This window comes from Strongylocentrotus purpuratus, unplaced genomic scaffold (assembly GCF_000002235.5).
Source record: "Strongylocentrotus purpuratus isolate Spur 01 unplaced genomic scaffold, Spur_5.0 spur5_contig_846, whole genome shotgun sequence".
Lineage (NCBI taxonomy): Eukaryota > Metazoa > Echinodermata > Echinoidea > Camarodonta > Strongylocentrotidae > Strongylocentrotus > Strongylocentrotus purpuratus.
In genome coordinates, this window is record NW_022145553.1 from 157,703 (window position 1) to 181,910 (window position 24,208).

Consider the following 24,208-nt stretch of genomic DNA (forward strand, 5'->3'; position numbering starts at 1 on the left):
TCATTAAAACAATTGTTCAATGCAGTATTTATGAATGATTTCTTGTAAAGTCCTAATACACATTAAAATATCAATAAATGAGGGAAAGAGAAAGGGTGAATTCCAGATGTTTGAAGTGGAGTTAAACCAATATGTGCCGATAGCACACAGGAAGTCTTGTTTTACATGAAGAAAAGATTTTGCTTTGTATTTGAAATTCCTGCCTTGGAGAACATATTCTGGGTTATAAATAATAAATTTGATAGCACCTTAGGTAGGGATAGAGCAAAAACATTTAGTGATATTTCAGAGTAACAAAAATAGCTCTACACAGCCTAGAAAGGTGATGATTTCTGCATTAAGGCAGTCATGCATTGCTTGATGTGGCGGTTGAATTCACCTGCATGCTGAAAGATAAATCAAGGGGTGTCCCTCAGGGCGAGATTTGTGGTACTCTATTGCTCTTCAATCTCAACCGCTAATATGTTCCCACCTGAAGTTTGCTCTTTCGTACTCATGGTATACATTATTGATGGCATTCCCATGGTATGTTCCCTCTTGCATTGTGCTCTCCTAGCTGTTTAACACCTACGCTACTGTCTCTACATGGTTGTAGCTGTTTCACATTCATGATTCCCTTGTTCCTTATAGATAGCATTTGTCATGAAATTCTAGTTTCAACACATTTTTTTAGACTAACCTCCATTAAACAGGCATCAGAAAGTTAATCCATGACCTTTCACAGATTCCCTCTTTCCTGATTAAAACAGTCTTCATTTTCTACCCTCAATTTCATTATGAATTTTGTAGCACATATATTTAGCTCAATATGGTTTTGCTTTAAAAGTTGGTTTGTTGCAATATCAAGCATGTTAAACAAAATGTGCCCCCCCCCCCAAAAAAAAAAAATAAAAAATAAAAAAAATGAGCAGGCACAGTGTGTTACAATATTCTGAATATCCGGTATCTGTGTTAATTGAATAAATAACATGTCTATCATAACAAACCAGTGTTTGACTCTCTATTATCCTGAGTTATCTACCATTACTATTAAAGACCCTCAAACTCATCATGGTGGGTGGCAGTGGTGGGATACAAACCCACGCCGCTGTCAATCTTTCTAGTAAAAATCTTATTTTTAGAAAAGTATTAGAGAAAATGCTCTAATATGAAAAGGTCCATCTATCTTCTATTATCACATTTCCTCCTATCCTGTCCCTCATGGCAATGAGATGCATTTGTGATGAGAATTACACTTTACTCCTCCAGAACGGATGTTCATGGCTTTGTGATAAATCTTTACCCGAGAGAAAAATCCACATTTGGTAGCAAGGTGATGTTTTCCATGTAATTCTTGCAGTGCCTTTCAGTCAGGTTTCTTTATTTGACATTTCTGCCTTCCTTTAGGGCAATTTGGTTTATGCCAATGTAATTTCTGCGTTAGAATATTGATTGTACCATTAATCCTGCTTAAGATTGTTGAAGTGGTTATTTCTAGTTTTTGTTTGCATATCTTCAGAAGAAAAAATATCTTTGGAAACCATAAGTTGGCTTCTATAAAAAGAAATAATGGAATGACGTGTTTCTTGATGGTGTATAGCTGTCCGTTGTACATCTTCTTTTAGGAGGATGATGGTGTTGGTGTGGGAGGGGTTCAAGTAACAAAGGAAAAAGTATTACTCTTAGCTCATGGCTTCAATTAACGTCTATTTTTGGTAGTCCTACGTCTACAGCATGTATAATGTATTCAATATTGACAGACTCTTCTGTGCATGCATGCATGCATTCTGAGCAATTATTCACAATAAAGTATAGAGAAGTAAGTGCGTATTTAACTTGTCATTTCTCATTACTAGTAGAGGCTTATAAACTCTCTTTCTCTTCCTCCATCTCGATACCATGCCAACCATCCTGTATTACACAACGACAATTGATTTTTATTCACTGTGCAATTGAGAATGCCTTTTTCCTGTTTACTCGCCACATTTAGCCCATTGTCGTGGTATTCGATTCATTTGTAGTTGTGAAAAACCTGTTTTGTGGTCAGTTTATCTAACCTAGATATGAAGTGACTGATGTATCGCCTTCTACTTGGAAGAAGGGAGTTAAAGAGAAGGTTGAGTTCTGGGAAGAGATGAAAAATAATTTGTGAGCGTGATCATTGTTATTATGCAAGTGTGGAAGAACATTCGATAAAAAATGTTCCCTGAAAAGCATGGCTCTTCAAATACCTTGATATTATAAATATGGCATGTAACATCAATAAAATCAGGACAGATTTTTATGCCACATGTTTATGTAGTGCCATATCTTTCTGTGTACAGTGCTTGTAACTTTAACAAGACTCGGCCAAATTTCTTATCACGTTGATGATTCTAGAACCTTACAGTACACACCAATACTTATATGCTACATGTAGATGATCAACCTTTTCTGATCGATCTCACAACATTTCTTTCACCATGCAATCGCATGACCAGAACTGGTCTATGCCTTTAAGTGTCATCTTTTATTGTTAGGAAGGAGGGAGTTAAATCTATGTAAAAGAGTAGGAGTTATCTCTTTTCTAGCCTTCAGCAGGCAGTATGATCTGTCTTTGTGATTGAGAATGAAGAATGATATCAAAAGGATAAACTTGAGCATGTATTTACAGATTAGTTGAGAGCAAGAAGGGTGTAAACTCTCTTGAATTATAGGACTGAATTCCCTTTTAGCTCTTAAAGGTAAAGGCCAGTTATGGTCATGCGATTGCATTGTGAAAGAAAAGTTGTGGAATCGATCAGAAAAGGTTGATCATCTAGCATCTAGCATCTGCAAGGTTCTGGAATCATCAAAATGATAAGAAATTTGGCCCATTCTTCGTAAAGTTACAAGCACTATACACAGAAAGATGTATATGGGACTACCCTATATCTCTCACAGACCATGAGAGAAACAAATTTACCAAATATATGAATTAGAATTAGAATATGAATTGCCGGTTTCCCGGCAAATTTTTTATCATCATGTATTAGTCAAAACATATTCTTTCACATGATTGGTAATGAGAGCTTCCATTTCATTTTTTGAAATTGGGGCGTTTCCAATACTGGTCTTTACCTTTAACAGTTGGTATTGTCCGTTTGGGGCCAGAACGGCGTTAACTCATATACTTGAACACAGAATTAACATCCTTATGGCTCTGAACAGATGATTTGAGGGCTGTGTGTGATGGAGGGTGAAGGGTAAACTTGAGAAAGAATTGTATGAACGAAGTGAAAACCTTACACAATAAAGAAATGCAGACAGGTTTAAATAATTCCAGAATGAGAGTGGCAAGTATAGACCGATATGTGAAGAATAGTTACCACTACATTTGTAATGGTAAAACTATTCCTATTTTTCAGTCTTTCAAAAATCATACTCTTAATCTTTATTTTAGTGAAATAAATGTTGATTGTTATGATATTTCTTTTTAATTGCAATTTCCATTTGGTGTTTGTGCAGATGAAGGCTGCATAAATTGCCACCTATGTGCAGTCATAATCCAGCAGTGGGCCTATATATTTGTTATGATTATTAAAATGTTTGTCCCTTAAGTAAAGATAAAATAACTGGCAGAAAATCCCTGTGTTTTTTCAGTCTGTAGAGATCAAGGTTGAATTTGAGCAAATTTGATTTATTTGTGTTGCAAGATATGTGGTATGCGGGATATAACAGAATTATCACATTTGAGAAAATGTGCGTAAGAGATTTTGTGTTATAATAGTATTAAAAAATGTTGATGTTGTTGCTGTTTTTTCTTTACATTAGAAACATGTACATGTAAGTTTTGACTAAATATCTGTGTCTTTTTTTCTTTCTTTATAGGAGAAACGTAGTCTGTCCAATCATCGATGTAATTAGTGATGATAACTTTGCCTTCCATACTGGTTCTGATATGACGTACGGTGGTTTCAATTGGAAGCTACAGTTCCGCTGGTATCCTGTGCCACAGAGAGAGGCTGATAGAAGAGGAGGTGACAGGACAATCCCTCTCAGGTGAGAGTCTTTCACAAAATATCTGTAATATTTCCTCAAATATCCTTAGTAGAACTTTGCTCAAATATCCTTAGTGTTTCCTCAAATATCCTCAGTATTTCCTCAAATATCCATAGTATTTCTGAAATGTTGTTTGTATATCCAAAGATAGCCTCAGTATTTCCTGAAATATCTTTTGTATTTCCTGAAATATTTTTTTTTTTACTAAAAATATCCTAAGTATTTCCTTAAATATCCTTTGTATTATCTCAAATATTCTAAGTTTTTCCTAAATGTCTTTCCTAATTTTCTTTAAGATATCCTCAGTATTTCCTGAAATATTGTTTGAATTTCCTAAAAAATATCCTCTTTAGTATTTCCTAAAATAGCCTCACTATTTCCTGAAATATTCATAGTATTTCCTAAAATATCATTTGTATTTCCTAAATTATCCTCAGAATTTACTCAAATATCCTTTGTATTTCCCAAAATATCCTTTGTAATTACTAAGGCATCCTTTTGTCTGTAAGGTAGCTCTAATTCTAGTATACCAACAGCCCTGGAGCCCGATTTCCTACAAGACTGACAATGTAATAATAGTCTGTTGAATCCTCTAAAGAGTTGTTATTGTCAGAGGGTAACCTCATGAGTATCATTAATGCCCCTTCTTTGGGCTCTGCAAGTATTAGCTCAGCATTGCCAGGTACACTTTCATTCTCTGGGTTAAGATGGAGAAACATGGGCTAAAAAAAACACACCTTGTCCAAGGATGTATTATGCACTGAGTGGAGGATTGAACCCTGGACCTCTTGTATGAGAGCCTTCTACCATGAATATACCACAGTGCTTCATTCCATAAATCTTGTAATATACGTCTTGTAATATATGTCTTGTAATATACGTCTTGTAATATGTGTCTTGTAATAAACGTCTTGTAATATACGTTTGAATTAGATCACATCTTGTAAGCATGATCGTACATGTACCTTGGCTGTATGTATATACATGAAAGCACTGGCTGAGATGCCATTCCTACTCTCCATGTTCACATACCAACATGATTGAGGGGAAGACCTGTATTCATTCAGGTCGGCAGAGTTCACTTTGGGGCGCATGACGGCTCGCAATCATCCTATAAATATCTCACGGCAGTCGTGCATTAGTCTTAACAACACAGATTCTGATTTGACACTCTAGGATAGATGATGGCAGCTTATGCCGGGCATACATCAGTCTGCTGGCAAAGACTCAAAATTGATATATTGGGCTGCATGAATGGAAAGCTGGCAATCAACCTATCATTAGGGACTTAATTAGTCATGTGTTAGTCTAAATGCACAGATTTTAATTTTACACTCTATAGGCTGGCTGCATTTAGCTTGCAATCAGCCATCAGAAGTTGTACATTAGTCTGCAAGTGCAGACTCTAACTTTATATTCAAACAAATGCATCAAGCTCAAACCAATTTAGCCAGCTAAGTGAAATACTACTAATAATATTGGATATTTATATAGCACACATATCCACCATGCATGGTGCTCACGGCGCTCCAACATTACCCCGGCTCTGCTAGGCAATGGCATTCAAGGAATTCCTTCCTACCGGTACCCATTTAACACCTGGGTGGAGAGTGGTAAATGTTAAAGTCATGACAATTCATAAGCTGCAATACTTCATAGGTCATTTTTGTGCATTTTTTCCCTTCAGTATACTAAGCTTCCTATGAAAAGTCATTACCCAATGTTGTGCTATAATTTCAGCTTTGCTGTGTAATGCTATCTGTGTCGAATATTACTTGTATGGTAAAATAATTTTCAGAATACTAACCCAGATATGCCATACCAGGCATAATGCATCAAGACTTGGAGGTGATTGTGCCTGTATAAACTATAGATAACCAGTGTCTGAACTGCAAGACTATATAGATTGCATTTCATAGGCCCTGTAATGTACAGCTTCTTTTGACACAAGCGCTAGTGCCCTTAGGTAAGGCATTAATTCTCATTACCAGGTCCCTCGGAGAGGACCTAAAGCCGTCAGTCCTCTGGTTCCTTACTAACAAGCATTTATGCTTTCTTAGCAGTCAGGTAAAATAACCACCACTTAAACAAAAACAGAGACTGACACAGTTTGACTAGACTCAAGGCCCTATGGAATTGTATGTACGTGTCTGAATAAGAGTCTGCATCTTCATACTAGTCATGCACCTGTGCATGGGGGTGCGTTTGGTTTGTGTGTCCAGAGAACGTCTGGAGAGGAGCGCAGAGAGTACATCCCCCAGTCGTAAGCTGATACGTGCCCCCTCCACTCTTTGACAATGGTATTTGGATTCAAAACATCCTTTTTCACCTGCCCCGATGCAGCTCTGATTCTCGCAGTATCTAGAGACACCGCCGGCAGCCCTTTGCACTTTCGCAGCAGTCAAGTCTATGGGTCTCCTATTAAAGGCAGTGCATACATTTTTAGCTGCCCAAGAATATATATTGCCTCACCCATAGCAGTTCAGAGTTATCTACAATATAACTTAGTGTAAATGAAACAGCTTGTCTTCAAATTGGCAACACTGATGTGTATTTTCCACTTATCTACATGTAGTTTTAATACAAACTAAAAGTGTATATTGAATGAAATACATGTAGTGTGAATGAAAAGTACAAACAAATTGGAGAGAGTCTCACGCCACCACGCTCATACTCCTGCCACCACGCCCTTCCTCCCGCTCTCCCGCTTCGATGTAAAATCTCCCAGTTTATGTAAAAATCTCATGCCAAACATGGTAACTACAATTTCATCTTCTTTTTTGTTTTTGCTGAAGGAGAGGTGGGGGGGGGGGATGTTAAGTAAAAATATATATATATATATATATATATTTAGTGCTCACTATTATTATTATTATCAAATTCTGCTAGTAGTGTTAGACTGTTAGTTCATGATGATGATGGTGATCCAAAGCATTTGTATGGCGCCATTTACTGTATCTGTTTCAAAAACTCAATGTTCAACTGCTAAGAGCCATGCAGAAGGAGGTTGAGTCTGTATTCAAGTGTACATGGAGGAATCAATGCCCTTTTGGCTCTCAACAGATAAGATATTCCTTTGAGGGTTTTCGCCCGTAATAAATTTGTGAAAGACGATAGCCCTTGAAATTAAGCGTTCCCCTCAATTTGTTACCCAAATTAAACTTCCTAACAAGACCTGATTTGCAACATCAAGATTGTGTTAAAGAGAAATCCAACCTTGATAGTGAACTGCTCTAGAAGAAAACAGAGAACCATTTGTTTCAACACACAAACTTGCTAAAATTTCAAATTTTCAAAAATTTATGAATCAGGAGGGTCTTTTCTCTTTGGAGGACCTATAATAACATGCTGTTCATAATATATTTTTAATAGTGTCCCAAGGGAGAAGGCATGTACAAGAAAAAGAAAATTAGTGATGTTTTTTTACACAAGAAATGGGAGAGTTGTTTGTGTCTACTCCATAATCCATGGACCTAATTGCTAATCTAAGATTTGCGATAATAGTGATTTCAAACTTTCACGTCTGATTTATTTCAAAGCTTCATCATCTTTTTTATCTTATTTTCCTGCTTTCATGCAAATGAACTTATTACAGGGGTTGGATTGCCCTTTAAGGAGACTTCAGAGACTCTGCATATTTTGTCTGACCATGTTTACACTTGGGAAATCATTGCGTTCTTCTTTACGTCCCGTCGGGAGTGATAGGAATCGTGCGGTAATCAAAAGTGCAGGCAAAACTGAACAGGGAGCGTGAGGGGTCTGCGGTGTTCCCGAGTAATTGCGCTATATCTTGTGCAGTCAGGCCCGTAATGCAATTATTCACGAAGCACATGAATGTCATTCTCGCATAGTATTGCAAGGTCCTTGTGTGATATTTTATACACTGGGCGTGAGCCGCTCAGAATGATGTATAATAAGTTGTCTTTTGAAAATATTTTTGTTGTAGACCTGGTACGTGTGTCTACATTAATGTGTGGAAGTAGTCAAATTACATTAGCTAGGCCTCAGTCTGCATGTAGTCATTCTAAATGATGCCTTTCTAATTATGGATGATAGTGAGATATTGTACTGCTTATCACCAAAGAGCTTCATTGAAAATTAAATTCCTTTTAATTTTGAGTATCAGAAAGCACCTGTTTAGCTTTTGGCAATGCATGGAAGAATTAATCCCAAATAAGTTTTAGTTTTAAATGAGCTTTTTAAAGTATATTTGTAAGTCTTTACATAAATCTCTCCTCATGATAATTATTTCAAAAACATTTGTATACATGTAATTCATCTATCTTGCCTCACCCTTGAAACAAACAAGCAAAAAACACAACAAACGTACAAAAAGGCTTCCAAGGCATTTCATGCACAGTGTATATTAGTGTAACACTTTGATTACCGTAAATTGCCTTTTAAGTTGAGGTTTGTTTGATTTTTTTAATACTGATCTTCAACTTTCCAAATCCAAATTGCTCTGTGTCAATATTCCACGTTTTGAAAGCAATGTGAAAGAGAATTTCATGTTATCGAGACATTTGCTCTCTATTTATACTGCGTGAAGAAATGCTCATTGATATGCATAGCTTTGTAAATCCGATTCTTAACGGCTTGTAGCTCCTAATTGTGATAGCTTTCTGAAGCATTAAAGGTACATTATAGTGTCAGTCATCATTTCAGATAAGTGAAAGGGATTCTTCTTAAGATATTGTGAAAATATTGTCTGCTGAGAGCCAGGAGGGTGAATTGTCCTGGAAAGTTATATATATATATTTACTGTAGGCCTATTTATAAATTGTTTTTTGAAAAAATTACAAACAATTATGTTTTTCAATTAAAATTGTGATTTTAATTAACCACAATTGCATTGAAATTTATATCAAAATGTGGATAAGTAAATTTGGTTTCATATGACACCAAACTCAAGGTGGTTCAAGGTTTCCTTAAAACATTATTTACAAAATACTATTTTTTATCAAAAGGGCCCTTTTATGGATGCTCCCTCCGATTTAGGGGCGACCACTACAATTTTTTTTAAAATATTGTATATTATGATAATTTTTTGTTAATAAACAAGTTCTGTATAGTTTGTGAAGTTATGACAACCAAACTACTCTTTTCTGACATCGGCCCTCTGAGTAGTATTTCTTAAATAATTTTGATTTTATACGTTGAAACTTGAAGAACTAGAGGAACAAGTTTGAATGCCTCAGATGAACGTTCAGATCTTTTGAAACCTTATGAAATATGGGATGTTTTTCGAAAAGATAAGGTAACATAAAAAATAGCCTTCCTTGATTTTTTTGAAAAAAATCACTCATAGTTTGTGGTTGAATGATTATTTTGCTCTCATTCCCTCCATCAGAGATGTATTAAAGAAGAAGCTCAGGTTATTTTCCTAGCTCTTCTCAAATTCTAAATCATTCTGCCTTTAAAAATGCAATTTGTGAAATCCCTTCCACATGAAAATCATGCAATCTGCTAAGCTATGTGTGGACCTTTTTAAGCCCTGAAAGCTACAAATAACACCTTCTTAATGGCAAGACTCTAACTCTAAGCCCTATGTTGAATGATTATTTCATGAATATATTTAAAGTCAATGAAATGCTGCCACATTTCCAACTTGATGCCATGCCATAATTGTTACTAGTAGCAATATGAATTCCAAAACATTCCTTCGGTGTGTGTAGTGAGAAGACTTGGAATCTCTTGTGACTGAAAAGTTTTGATTGTAGTATAAGCAGTCATAGGGGAATATTGAAAGGAACAGATTTAGGCATAGTGAATAGTTTTTGCCTCCAGTGTGATTTCAAAAAGGATATTTCCTCTGAATGAATGAATGAATGAATGAAGCTGCTTTGTGTAAATATTCTCCAAAATACTCATATTGGTCCCTCGTTAAAAGCCATCAGCCTCGAGGTATAGTTTGTTATTTCATGAATGGATATTTTTTAATAAGTAAGATTTGCATTGTTGCACCACCACCAAAATGAAAACAAACTGAGTATCGGCAATGCAATTCTTTTTGAAGAAAGAAAACTTTAAAAATAGAAATTTGATAGCCTAGATTTGTTTTTTAATACCAGGCTCTGTACTTGCATCTTAAAAAGTGATATTTCACACAATACAATCTTACATGTTGTGTATTATGGGGAGGAAAGGAATTCTTTGGGGGGGGGGTTCATTTTGGGGTATTTTGGGGGTATTTTGCTAGCAAGAAAATTATTAGGATGTTTTTGCATACTTGGGTTTTGTAATTTTTATCTATTGTTTCTTTTAAGGCTTCATAAATCCTTTTAAATTTCGAAGGTTCACTTGCATGTAATCACCACAGATTTGAAAGCCTGACGACATAGAAAAAAAATCAAGAAAATTTATTTGTTTCTAAATTTTAAAAAAAAACAATATCCTAAGTTGATTTGTTAGTATATATACTATTTGGTTTTAATCTTGATTGTACCCTTCATATGTGCTCTTATTTGCTTTTAGTTACTTAACCACTTTCTTGATCACTCTTTGTATGTAAGAACATTTGAGATTTATAGTCAAGTAGAACAATGGGTAGTCCCTAAGATCGATATAAATTGAATTTCTAAAAATTTTCTTTTTTACTCACTTTAAAAAAAAACTCACTATCACCCCTGCTACTTCAAAAAATCATACCTTTCTTATTTTTGATAGGATTTTCCTTAAACTGTCACTAATTTGTTTCTCTCATTTTTCTACTTTTATTAAAACCAACTTTATATCAGGGTGGACTTCCTCTTTGATACAAAGATCAGATATACAAAATCATAGCTGTGGTATGTGATGTACAGTGTATGGGACAAAATCCCCCCCCCCCCCCCCCCACTCAGAGGTCGGAATGACCGCATGCGTGTTGCCAAAATGTCCGGTAAAGGGGTACTTTTCGTGCGACAAAGTCCGGCCCGAGAATTGTAAAAAAAGGGGTGTATTTGACTTTTCACCCGGAGATTTCTTTAAAAAGGGGGTGTTTTTTCTTTTTTTCTCTCATCTCTTTGGACTCCTGAGAAATTATTCCGAATTTAGGGGAGTACACTGAGCATTTTTCCTGATTTAGGGGGGTCTCCAAGGCAGGAAAAGCACGCGAAAAGCCCGCGAAAGGGGGGTTCGGAAATGTTGGCAGTCCTCAGATAGGGGGTGCTTTCAAAAAAAGGGTACGAGCATATGCGTACCCTAAATAACACTGAGTGGGGGGGCCGGGGACAAAATAGATTGGATTTGTCCCCATCTCCCGAAACCTTGCGGGCACCTTTCAACCGAAATGTCCAATATTTCTCCTCTTTCTCCTTGGATTCAAGGCATGCATCCTCTATTGATCTCTAGCATGGCTGAGTGGAACTTGGTAAATATCTGATAATGGTTCCAAGTCGGTAGAGATAGAAGGGTTTCATGAAGCGTGGGATTCATGCCCATGACCGTCTATTAGCCTGTTCACACCAGGAGAAGCTTGTGGAGCTGCAGTGGTTTGTGGGTCATTCACATTACTCTCAATCTCAGGGATAAGTTTTAAAATCTCAGTTTGGCAATAATAACAATATTACATTTATAAAACACATTTTTATTAGATGCAAAGTGCATAAACAAGGAATACTTACAAACAAGCCAAGAGAGATAACATTAACTTACATTAATTTCAAACAGAGAGGAATATTACAACAAATTTGAAATGATCAGTATTACCATCTTTAGACTAGACATACAATTTAATTATTTCATATAACGGTACATGTAGTTTAGCTGTGCAGTTTTTGTCTGCTGTACAATGAAAGTCCAGTAGGCTGAATGGGGGTATATCAGTGCTAATACAACCTGCAATATGCATGGCTTGAAGGGGTAATTACTCCTGGAAAGTTGTATTCTCTAGAGATACCGGTAGGAAAAATTAATTTTGCTCTAATTTGATGCAAAAAGGGTTTAGGGCACTTGCAATTGCTCAAGTAGTTATATTGATTAACAGAAAATATGCCTCTTGCTTTCCTATTCTTTGGATTCAGCAATTTCTTTTACATTGAAAACAAGCAAACAAAACAAAACAATAACTCCCTATTATATCTATTATCTTTATACTGGAGGTGAAATAAAAATGTGCATAATTATGCTTTTAAATGTCGAAACATTTGTTATCAATTATCTTCAACAATGTAGACCTACATAATTATGTAGAAAAGTAGAAATGATCCCATTTATTTGTGCACATAAAATCAAATTGTTGCTCTTTTCATCAGCTACCGTATGGAAAGAGCTGACACAACGGTGGTTTCAACTAATCAGTTTCTGTTCACAAAGATAAAGTAGAACAATGGATAGTGAAATTGTATCCACAACTTATATACAATGCCCCTCATTTGTAGCAATGCGTAATAAAAGAAGGAAAAAACGAACAAAAAACTTTTTATTGTGCTAATTTGTACGTTAGCACACTATCTACATCATCTGTTCATTGCTGTATTTCAACATCTGCTGTTAATGGTTGTAATTCTAGAGTGTTTTTGGAGTGTGAAACTGAAAATATTGATTTGCCCATTGATTGCAGGTAAAATGAGTTACCCATAATTGGTAAATCAATTTTGCAGACACGTGGAACAAATGGAAACCTGTGAAAAGCCTGCAATATCCCATGGAAATTTGGCAGCTGTATTTAGCTTCGCAATGCATAGTGAAGTCGAAATAGGCTTGTCATTTCAAATACGTACTGTATGTGCACTGGAATTTCAGAACAAGTGTTGAAGAGTTTTATAGGGGCAATTGAATGATACTCGATCTTCACTATTACACATAACGTTGAAATGACTTTCTTTTTACTTCTCTCTATGAAAGTATGTTTGTGATATGGTTTATTCTTTATAGATAAAGTGTACCTCTTCTCCGAGCTTTATTGATCAACCATTTCATGGACAAAGGGTAAACAAACATTATTCCAACTTTTTGGGCAACAGTTTACCACTCTCAATCCTACACTCCACATTTGCTCTGTACTGAAATAATCCAAAATTTCTATCATTGGCCTTAAGAATATTTCCATTTATATAAATCTATTATATTCATTAAAAGGTGAGCAAATAAGAGTTTATGAAATTTTCTGTACAGAGGAAATGGGACGGGATCTCGCAAGAAATGTCACAGTGTTGCTAACCTGTGTTTGATTGATCGCAACTTAAAAATTCATGAATTTCTCATGTACATTTGCGCAAACTTTCGCTGTCCCGTTCCTCTCATTTTTCAGCTTCGTTCAAAACCAACCTAATTTCAGAATGGACTTCACCTTTAAAAACTCACAGATACTTGATTGATTTCTGAATCCTGAGAGCCACCTTTGTTTTTATGTGTAGTTGAGTCCTGGTTTCTATACATTGTTCATTTGTTATTATCTGAACTTTGATAATAAAATGTCTGTCTTACTCTTTTGTTAGCCATTAAGCTATTACAAGGAACTATAAACTACTTTGATTGTCTGCATCAAAGAAGATAGTAATTGAAACTCGTAATAGTAATTTCATTGTGAAAGTCTTGTGCTTCATAAAAAGTATTGTGGTTCTTGCTTATTATTTGTTTAAATATTATTTAAAGAGAATAAATATGTATTCTTTCCTACATAAAAAGGCAGATATTTCAGATTTATCTAAGTTCTAGCCTCTATTCAAGTTGACACTGAAGTTCTTCATGGAGGTGATCCAACATTTGCTCCTGTGACGATTGCTTCAGGCTTTATTTCATCAAAATTATATGGCTGCGGTTAGGACTATGAAAAGGGTTGCAATTGGTTTTTAGGTTAGGTTTAGAGTTAAGGTCATGGTTAAGATAATGATTATGGTTGCAATTGGTTTTTAGGTTAGGTTTAGAGTTAGGGTTATGATTATGGTTGCAATTGGTTTTGGGGTTAGGTTTAGGGTTAAGATTAGGATTAGGGTTGTAATTGTTTTTAGGTTAGGTTAAGAGTAAGGGTTAGGGTTAGGGTTAGGTTTGCTGTTGGATCCGGGATTGAAGAGATGTAGGAAATGGACAATTGTCTCACAGCATGTATCATAAAACCATCATGAACGGTGCTTCAAAATATTCATAATAATAATAATTCTAGAAAATGAATTGTCGTCAAGAAAATGTGTCCATGAAAGATATCTAGATCTATAATGTGAGACCATCAAAGCAAGATATTTTTAATGTGAGGAAGGGAAGCATATCGTCCTTGTTTTCACGAAGTGACGGTAGAGAGGAAAATCGTAACGCAAAGTGAATGCAATTTTTTTTCACTACCGTCACTTCGTGAAAACAGCGACGATATTTTCTCCCTCCCCTGGCCCTCGATATGTGAAGGAAATTCAATAATAAGATACGTGAAGGGTATTTGTTCAGGTTTGTTGGTTGGCCGTGACCATTTTACTCCTATTTTTCTCATATTTTTCTCGTATTTTTTGTGAGCTCTTCCTATCTGTCTCTGTACCTGTCCCTCTGTCTGTCTGTCTGTATGTTTCTCTCTGTATCTTTATATATCTCCCCTCTCAATTTCCTCTCTCTGTTGTTAATTCTTCTTCTTCTCTAACTCCCCCCCCCCCTCTCTCTCTCGCTCTCTCCCCTCTCTCCCCCTCTCTCTCATCTCTCCTCTCTTTCTCTCATTTCCCTCCTCTCTCTCTCTCTCTCTCTCTCTCTCTCCACTCTCCCTCTCTCTCTCTTCCTTTCTTTCATTCTATCTCTTTCTCTCTCAACCACCATTGAATGGCCGATATTAGTGATGTTGAGACTGAGAGTATGAGTAGCAGAAAAGAAAAGACAGTTACCAAGGGTGAAAGAAAGTTGTCCTACATTTACAAATATCAGCCCTCATTCCAATAATATTTTATTTCTTTTCAAATAGCTTTCTATATATGCTCTCCCTATATTAGTTTGTTTCAGCTCTTCTAAAAGCTGTCTATGTAGTTAGAAGACTGTTGTGTTTTCTACATTTATCCACTACAAACCTCATAGACTTCTAAGTTCTAATTCCCTCCCCCAAATTTGACTTGACATTTGGAGAGTGTATTCAACTGGTTAATTAGTTAGTCTTGTTCAGTACAATCGAGCTAATTAAATTTGTAATTCTGTTCATTAAATCGTAACCTAGTTAGATCTCTTCATTCATCACAGCTCACAATCTAATAAGCATTGTATTCTAACTCAGTACATGTAGCTCAAAAGCTGCGTTTTCACTGTACTTGTATTCTGGAAAACTTGTGTGTCGGAGAAGCTGTCTTCTGAAAAATCTGTCTTCTGGAGAAAAAAAATGTACTGACATACTAGCCAGAAAGTCTTCCGCTCATTAAGGGTTGGTAAATTTTACCAGTGGGCCAGTTCCATGTACCTTTCATGCTGCAAAATGAAACATTGAAGCAATGAAGCATTGAATATTTGCAATTGGTGAAAGCCATAAATGTTTGGTTTATTAACTTATCCCAGGGCACTGCACATTTGTTTTCAATTTTCTAGCCCAATTAAGGCCGTCTGTCCGACTCATATCAACAAAATTGAATTGTGATATTATAAACTAGTTCCATCTGACTGAATTCTAGAACAACATGCAGCTCAATCTAGTTCATCCATTGAATTTGTTAAGTCATTGATTCATCTTATTTGTCATGGTTCTAATTCATATCGCAGGCTTTTCTCTCGTTGATCGCTCCTGTGCAGCACATTTGTCCAGTTTCCAGCTAGTACAATATCAGCAGTATCGACTTGTGTCTTTATGAACTAGATCCATATATTAATTCCCTGATATCGAAGGGAATTCATTATTTGTATCAACTTCATTTGTTTGATCTTTCAGTCATTCATGTTGATTGTATTGCACCTGAAAGTTTATCTTCTTCCTTCCTTCTCTCATATATCTTTCATATCATCCATTGTGGCAGCAAAATGTTCAAATTTCTAAGCTGAAATATTTGCAATATTGCCTTGTGTTTTAAGAACCTATGAATTCCCTTGTCCTAAGAAATTGGGATTCATTTTGTTTTTAGCAGGTAATTTTTTTTTTTAATTTTTTTTATTTATTCATTCAATCATTGATTCATGTTTTCAGTCTTGCTTGTGAACATTTATCTTCTTTCTCTCTCTATATCCCTTCAATTGCCCATGAGGGCAGCACATTTTTGCAGTTTTTTAGCCATTACACATCGGCTGTATCGATTCATGCTATTATGAACTAGATCTGTCTACCTGTATAAACTCCTGGATACCAAACAGAATTCATTGCTTTAGCCAATATCTACTTGTACTTCAGTACATTTGATTCAACTGTTCAACTGCTCATTCGCTCTTTTATTCATGTGGGTGTCTTGCTCTTAAACATTTATCTTTACCTTTTTTCTCTCTCTCATGCTTCTCAGATCGCTTTTTGTGACAGCGACTGTTTTTTCAAATTTCCTATTTATTACATCTGCAATATTGAGGGTTTTTTCTATGACCTGGTTTCACCTATTAATACATGGTAGGATTTATTATATATATCTGTAAACGATATCCATTCAATCATTCATGCCGTCATGGCTCTGTACATATCCAGATCCTTTTGTCATCTATCCTTCAGAGTGCCCACGATGGCACAACATTTTTCCAATATTCTATCCATTAGAGTATTGAGTCGGGTTTCTATGAACTAGTCCAATCTATGAATTCACAGCTAATGAAAAGGATTTATTATTCATATGTAGCAGGTCTGTCGTTTATTCCCTCATTCAATTATTCATGTTGTCATGGCTCTAAACATCAAATGTACAACTCATCCCCCTTCCTATTCCTTTTCTTTCCTCTCCCTCTATTTATATCCTCTTCTCTCCTTTACCTCCTCCACCATGTGCACCTTTCGTTCCTATCTCTCTCTCTCTCTCTCTCTCTCTCCTTCTCTCTCTCTCTCTCTCTCTCTCTCTCCCTCTCTCTCTCTCTATCTCTCCCCTCCCTCTCTGTCTCTCTCCCCCTCTCCCCTCTCTCTCTCTTATTACTATTTTTGCTCCTCAATGTAGTCTCGTTACAACATTTTTCTATCTTCTCAATCTTTAAATGTTGACTTCTTTCTTAAGTTTTCCCTATTACTACCGGGTATGTAATTTATACTTGTGCTTTTTTGTTAATGTCATGATCTCGTGTGAATTTATGTACATTATGTGACGTACACACCTAAGCGTTTATCAATTATTTTGTAACTACTTTGTATTTTGTTTTATGTGCTGCCAGTGGAGACCAATTTTCTATGTTTTGAATATGGACCAATAAATTATCTATCTATCTATCAATCCCTTCTTTTATTTTCTATCCCTTAGATCGCCCACAATGGCAGGAGGCTTGTTCTCCATCGACAAAACCTATTTTGAGGAGATTGGAACATACGATGCAGGAATGGATGTCTGGGGTGGCGAAAACCTTGAAATTTCATTTAGGGTAAGCTTGACGCCAAATTAAATGTGAACATTTACAACAACCATTAATACATGGATAGGATGAATTACATTTTGCCTATATATGCGAGCCAAAGATTCATCAATGTCTTATGCCCTTTCAAGTTGACTAGTGTCAAATTTGGAGGAGTAGTTTCAATCAGCAAATTTATTTTGGCGGTTACACAAGCAATGTTAATTGATGCAATTTGATATATAATGATTTTTTAGAAACTTGTGATGTGATTTAACCTTTTTTCATTGGAACTCGTTTTACTTTTGATATTTTTTTTAATGCAAGTGGGCATCAGAAAATGATTACAGTAAACAAAAAATGGGATGCAGATCATATATAAAAGAAAAATCAGTTAAAAATGAATACTAATTTGTGTCTTTCTGAACGATCCTAATAAGAATAAGGATTGATTACACGTCTAGCGTCCAGCCAATAAATCAATGCAATTAATTTCACGAGTACCTATCAGACTCTGGGATAAATTGAATTAAAAAAATGAAATGCTGATCAGTCAATCAGATAAGTTTTTAAAGGAAAACATCATTGATAGCTCCTTGTTTGTATGACCCTAATGAAAACACCCTGATCGATTACACATAGATAGAAGCAGGCCAATAAATCAATGTAAATTGATATGATGAGAAGGTATGAGATCCCGGGATTAATTGATTAGGTGCCGCTCCTTCCAAATTGCGTTACCTTGGTAGGTAGCGTTGGGTTACTGTTCTCATTATCCTCGGTCAATTAGAGAAGTAGATCACAGACGAGGGAGGGGTTCACGAAAGAGACGATGAGCATCTAGGGGTGCGTTTATCATCCCTTTTCCGGCCGAGAATCAGCGTTTTCAAATGTGTTTCATGCAAATTTGCATGGTGATAAACGCAAGTACATTTGAAACGTCTTTAGACATGGGTATATTGAAATCCTGAAAAAGTGTGTTTTGAATGTGAGAATGAGCCAGAATCTCGTTTCTGAGAGATGATAAACGCAAAGCTGTTTTGAAAGACACAAACATATTGGACCTTCCCAGGCTAATTTCCGGTGTGCCCTAGTTGACCTCCGAGCAACTCTCTACTTCCCGGGTCAAACGGCGCAAAGCAGTTGCGGAGAGACAAGGCCTTTATTTCAAATCATGACGATCTGAAGGTGGGTTAGATATGTATGTATAGAAACGCTGTTTCTGAGTGGCAAATTATGATAAACGCACCATAGGAAAGGAAATGGGAGCAATCTTACTATGTGGTACAGTGAAACTTGCTTTAGCGGCCACCTGTATAGAAAGACAGTGTCTTCTGTTTTCAGCCACAAGGGTGGTAACTTGTATACTTTACCACAGAGTTAATGCCCTTCTAGCTCTGAACAGATGCTGTGTGTATACAAATCTGCTTTTAATGTTTCTCTTTTTCTAGATAGTACATTCCAGTATGAAAGCAACCTGTTCATAAAGACCACCTGCTGGTGAAGACCACATTTCTTGGATCCCCTGAGCATTCTTTATATACAGATTAATTCCTTGGATAAAATCGAATTGCAAGTCCCTCAGGGAGAGCAGTGTTTAAATAAAACTGATATTGTGATGGGCTATAATATACTGTGGGCAAATATTTTTTGAAAGGTAATGTGAAGAAAGGAATTTTCCCCAAAACAAGGAAGATGTACAGTATTCTGGTATCAATGTGGTATCAATATGGTGACAAGAAATTGCATTATGTTATATACTATGTGAGATTACAAAATACACATTCAGTAATAGGACATTACATAGATGTATATCATATGATATGATACTTATTTTTTCTACTTGTTTTTACACTCTGAAATATAATAATACTGGCAACTGAACATCAAAACTCATCTTTATGCCATTCCTTCTGAAGTTGATAGCAAAGTCTTTATTTTATATTAGGATGGAAAGCAGTTTAGCTCTGGACACAAAAAGAGAAGAAAACACCAATGCTCATGATTAAATGAAAAGGGTGGCATATTGGATTGCCTTCGTGATGGGAGAAAAGTGCCCTCCATAGCGCAGACAGCAAACAAGAAATGCAACCGAATCTTGTTTGAGGATGCTGTTGAACGTGACAGTCTTCTAAAGCTCGCGAACAGCCCACGACCGAGGCGAGCAGTCGAGTCGAAGCGCGGATATTGTGTATCAAGAGCAGCGGTTGCGCTCGATTGGCACGGAGGCTCCAGGGAAAGTAATAGGGCATCCTGGAGGGAAAAAATGGGTTTGTTTGCGATCAAGTGTCAAATAGTGTTTGCGCAGAACGTATGAACTTTCCTGCCTTGAGCCTTGTTCAAGCTTGATACAGGAAACCACGTTTAGAAATGCCACAGCAAGAAATCAAATGACATCTTGTGTAGTGAGCTTCATATTTCTGTATCTAATGTAACGTATGTGCCCTATGGGGGCGTTTGTTTCTCACAGCTCCCTTTTTACATCCTCTGTGACCCTCACCTACACATCAAATGGTTTTCATTTTGTTACAGGATTTGTTTTTTTGTAGGGAGTTTAAGGGGTGGTGTAGTTTACTGTGTGATGTTAGAACAAGGCCTGAGAGAGTGAAAAGTAATTTTGAAAGTGATGAAATTGGCAAGGCTTCTGTTACTTCTCATGTGATACGGTGACGCAAGTGTTGACTAGATACACATGTACAGAAGTATATAAACAAATTAAAAAATATAAGCCAGGGCAGGTCATCTGTAGACAGAAAGAGAAAATGGAGAAAAGTGATGCCGATCAAGAGTAAGAAATCAGAGGTGAACAACAAACAGATTTGTAAATGCAAAATTGTTATAAAGTCTTTTGAAAAGTCAATCAGATTTATTTGTAATAATTACGTAGAGAAAGAGAGAGGGGGGGGGGAGAGGGGTCGTGTACATGTGTGTGGGAGAGGTAGCCCTGAAAATCCATTTATTCCTTACTGCCGCATTTGTGTAATCATGTGATCTTGGTGAATGAGAGAGGGAGAGAGACAGACAGCCACAGACAGACAGACAGAAAGAAAGAAAGAAACATTCTCAGTAAATCTTTCCATACAATACATCCCTGAAGAACAATAAGGTGTAACAGATCTGACACAAGAGAAGCAAACATTTGTTGTAGAGAAAACCAACCCCAAGTAGGTCAAGACTATGTTGCCATGGATACAAAGCCTTAAGATGCTGAAGCTTCGGCAAAGAGCATGGTGATATTCCCTTGTCAGAGGGAGTAATAGAGAGCATAAGGGAAGCAAGGAGAAGTTTAAATAAACCAAACGCAAGGATTAATGACTGTGGTTCCGAAAGCTACTTTTTCTGATTATTTGAAAATGTAACACAAAACTGGATTTTTCCCTGGTGCTCTCATGGAAAGTCACTCAGAGATAAAAGTTTGTTCAAACATTTCTTCAAGATGTTAACTTTGAAAAACGCTCGGAGAGGTTTACAATTTCAATTCTTTTTCAACCTTAAAAACAATTGCCATCCTTTATCTTTTGATACTGTAGTTGTTGTTATTGGCTGCTTCATTTACTATCAAAACTTTTTGTTGTGATTAACAGTTTCTATGATTGACATACGGGGTGTGGGTGGGGATAAGGGGAGGGCATGACTTTAATAAATAGCTAATATATTATTGGTACAAATAGATGAGTTATATGAAATTTCCACTACAGTATTTGTAACTATTACATTTTAAATGTAGGAATGATTTTCATTAAATTTCAATTTAAAAGATATTAATACAGAAATCAGCTTACCATGCATTTCATGTAAAATAAAATCGTAATTATTTAATTATTCATTTTTATCATGGAGTGCAGCAGCATTCACATCAGATCTATAACAAAAAAATCACTGAAATAAACTCCAGTTTGCCAGTTATATATGGTTTTCACTATGAGAAGCAAAATCTCATCAATTCCTGACAGGAATTAATCCCGTGAAATGCTAGAGCGTCGTAATGGCAGCCATGCTAAAGCTGGGTAATCATTTCCAAAGCTCTTTGGAAGCGCATAGATGCGTTAGAATGTGATATGTCCTATACAAGAACCAAATATTAATATTAGTATCAATTTTTTGTCTTGTGGACATCTACTTGTACTTAGAATGAATTACATGTGTGTTGTGTTGTGAAAATGCCTCGTTGATATTAGTTTATTTTCTTTTTTCCCCTCAGGACAAATCCACACTCATTTGTGTTATTTTATTTTGCTACAGGGTCGTTTACATATGACACAGTTAACCTTAGTAAAAAAAAAAAATCATAGTAACATAAGTTCACATTTCTGTATCTTCTAAGTCACATACTTAGTATATGTAGGTCCTTTGTTCTGCACAGCTACTTTTTACATATAAGAAGAAAACAAAAACAGTGGCAGTGTCCTACAATATATGTGAACAAACCTTTAATGATTTTTATTCTTTCTTTTCTTTTTGTCTTAGATATGGATGTGTGGAGGAACCTTAGAGATCGTCACTTGCTCACATGTTGGTCATGTCTTCAGAAAGTCCACACCATACACGTTCCCGGGCGGGACGGGGCGGATCATCAATCGGAATAACCAGAGATTAGCTGAAGTCTGGATGGATGATTTTAGACATTTCTATTACAGAATATCACCAGGTAAATATCCTACATTTCAGATGCAGTCTGTTAAAGCCCCACTGTCCTACTTGTAGCTACTTGCTCCCTCTATATAGAAAACTTCCCCAATCAGTGCCTGTTGGTCCCCCATGATCCTCTTTTTCTTACGTTAGTTGAGAGCTGAGTTAATGAGATAGCCACCTGTCAGTGACCTCACTGTGTGGTCTAATCCCTTGTGGCCCAGTAGTATTGACAGTCTTTAAGAGCCAGAAGGGTATTAATTAAATACTTAATTAATTAATTACTGCTCAACAAATTATTTTCTCTTTGTCATTAGTTTACAAACTGTTATTTTTCTGTTAGCATTTTGAGTGTCACACACACAGAACTTTACTAATACAATGTCATGTAAATGTTGTCTTTTTATGAATAGAGCTTTTGTAATGGAGAAAAGCTTAATTAAAGTCATTAAAACAGATTATAAAAACATCTGCAATCAGGCTTCAACCTAAAAAAAATCATCCAGAAAAGAAAGGATTGTGAATGCTGTCAGTTGCAAGCCGTTTAGGGCCTAGAGTCACTCGACAATTGGAGTTGACACGAGTGATGTCGTCTAAGGTTGCATGTCCATTTGTCAGAGCGAGGGATGTTGTTTCGAGAGACATCATTACCAGGCACTTTGCATGATTTGATTGTGCATTTGTGGTGGTTTGGGAGGCGATTTGAGGCGGATGAGGTTTCACATCTATTTGCGTGTTTGCATTTTACTCTTTATCTCCGACTCTGTCTCAATCTCACTCCTTTTCTATCTCAAGCTTTGTTGTCTAACTCTCTCTCTCTCTCTCTCTCTCTCTCTTTCTATATGTTTACCCCTCTGTCTGTCATTCTCTCTCTCTCTTTCTCTACACTAACCTCTCCCAAAGTAAACTTTCTCCTGCCAACTTTTAATTTCTCCACCTCTGCAGTTTACATCACTCTAATCAGTTGGTGGCATAAGTTCTTCTGTGATTCATTTATTTTCCTATCCCATTCACTCTCACTCATTATCTCTCTCTCTCTCTCTCCCCCCCTCCCCCCCCCCTCTCTCTCTCTCTCTCTCTCTCTCTCTCTCTCTCTCTCTCATTCTCTCTCCCTATCTGTCTATCTCTTTCTCTCTCCCTATCTGTCTATCTATCTGTCTGTTCCATTCGCAATCTTCATCTCTTCATGTCTCTCCTATCCACAGACATTTCTTGGTTCTTCTGTTCTTCCCTTCTCTGTCTTTCTTTTATCTCAATCTTCTTGATTCCACCCCCTCTCACTACATACACCCTCTTGTATCTCTGTCAATCTCAGTCTTGCCCTACATCGATGTTTCTTATCAAACACTCTTTCTCTGTCATTCTCGATCTGCATCTTCATGTCTCCCCTCTCTCCCTCTCGGTGTCCTTGTGTCTTTATTTTTCTCTCTCTCTCTCTCTCTCTCTCTCTTTTTCTCTCTTAGTCACTGCCTCTGTCTGTCTCTCATTCTTCATCTTCATGCCTCGTCTCTCTCTTTCTGTGTCCTTGTGTTTTTATATTTCTTCCATTTTCTCTCTCTCTCTCTCTCTCTCTGTCAGTCTGTTTCTCTCTCCCCCCCCCCCCCCCACCGGACCCCCCTCTCTCTCTCTCTCTCTCTCTGTCAGTCTGTTTCTCTCCCCCCCCCCCCCCCACCGACTCCCCCCTATCTCTCTCTTTTCATCCTTCTCTCCCCCCCCCCACCGACTCCCCCCCCCCCTCTCTCTCTCTCTCTCTGTCAGTCTGTTTCTCTCCCCCCCCCCCTCTCTCTCTCTCTCTCTCTTTTCATCCTTCTCCCCCCCCCCCCCCCCCGACTCCCCCCCCCCCCTCTCTCTCTCTCTCTGTCAGTCTGTTTCTCTCCCCCCCCCCTCTCTCTCTCTGTCAGTCTGTTTCGCTCTCCCCGGCCCCCCCCCCCCCCCCCCCCCCCCCCCCCCCCCCCCCCTCTCTCTCTCTCTCTCTCTCTCTCTCTCTCTCTTTTTCATCCTTCTCTCCCCCTGTTTGTCTCTACTTTCCACTGTCATTCTCAATTTGAAAGTGTCCTTACGTCTCCTCTCCTGGAGTAAGAGCTACTATCAAAAGTGTTATGAAGAGATAGGTAACGCACTTCACACAGTGTAAAAATCATTCAATGTCGTGACCAATTGTCAGTGCCCATTATTCTCCCAATGGCACTGCTTGTATGAA

General features: G+C 37.0%; 1 protein-coding gene across 2 annotated transcripts in view; it reads left to right on the top strand.

Moving 5' to 3' along the window:
* LOC574835 (polypeptide N-acetylgalactosaminyltransferase 13) overlaps positions 1-24,208 on the top strand; it is a 99,999-nt gene that overhangs the window by 61,109 nt on the left and 14,682 nt on the right. For both annotated transcript variants that reach the window (XM_030992100.1, XM_030992109.1), the window contains exons 6-8: positions 3,829-3,999; positions 17,292-17,409; positions 21,847-22,027. In XM_030992100.1, the coding sequence (XP_030847960.1) occupies positions 3,829-3,999; positions 17,292-17,409; positions 21,847-22,027 (470 nt within the window). The remainder of the gene's footprint in view (positions 1-3,828; positions 4,000-17,291; positions 17,410-21,846; positions 22,028-24,208) is intronic.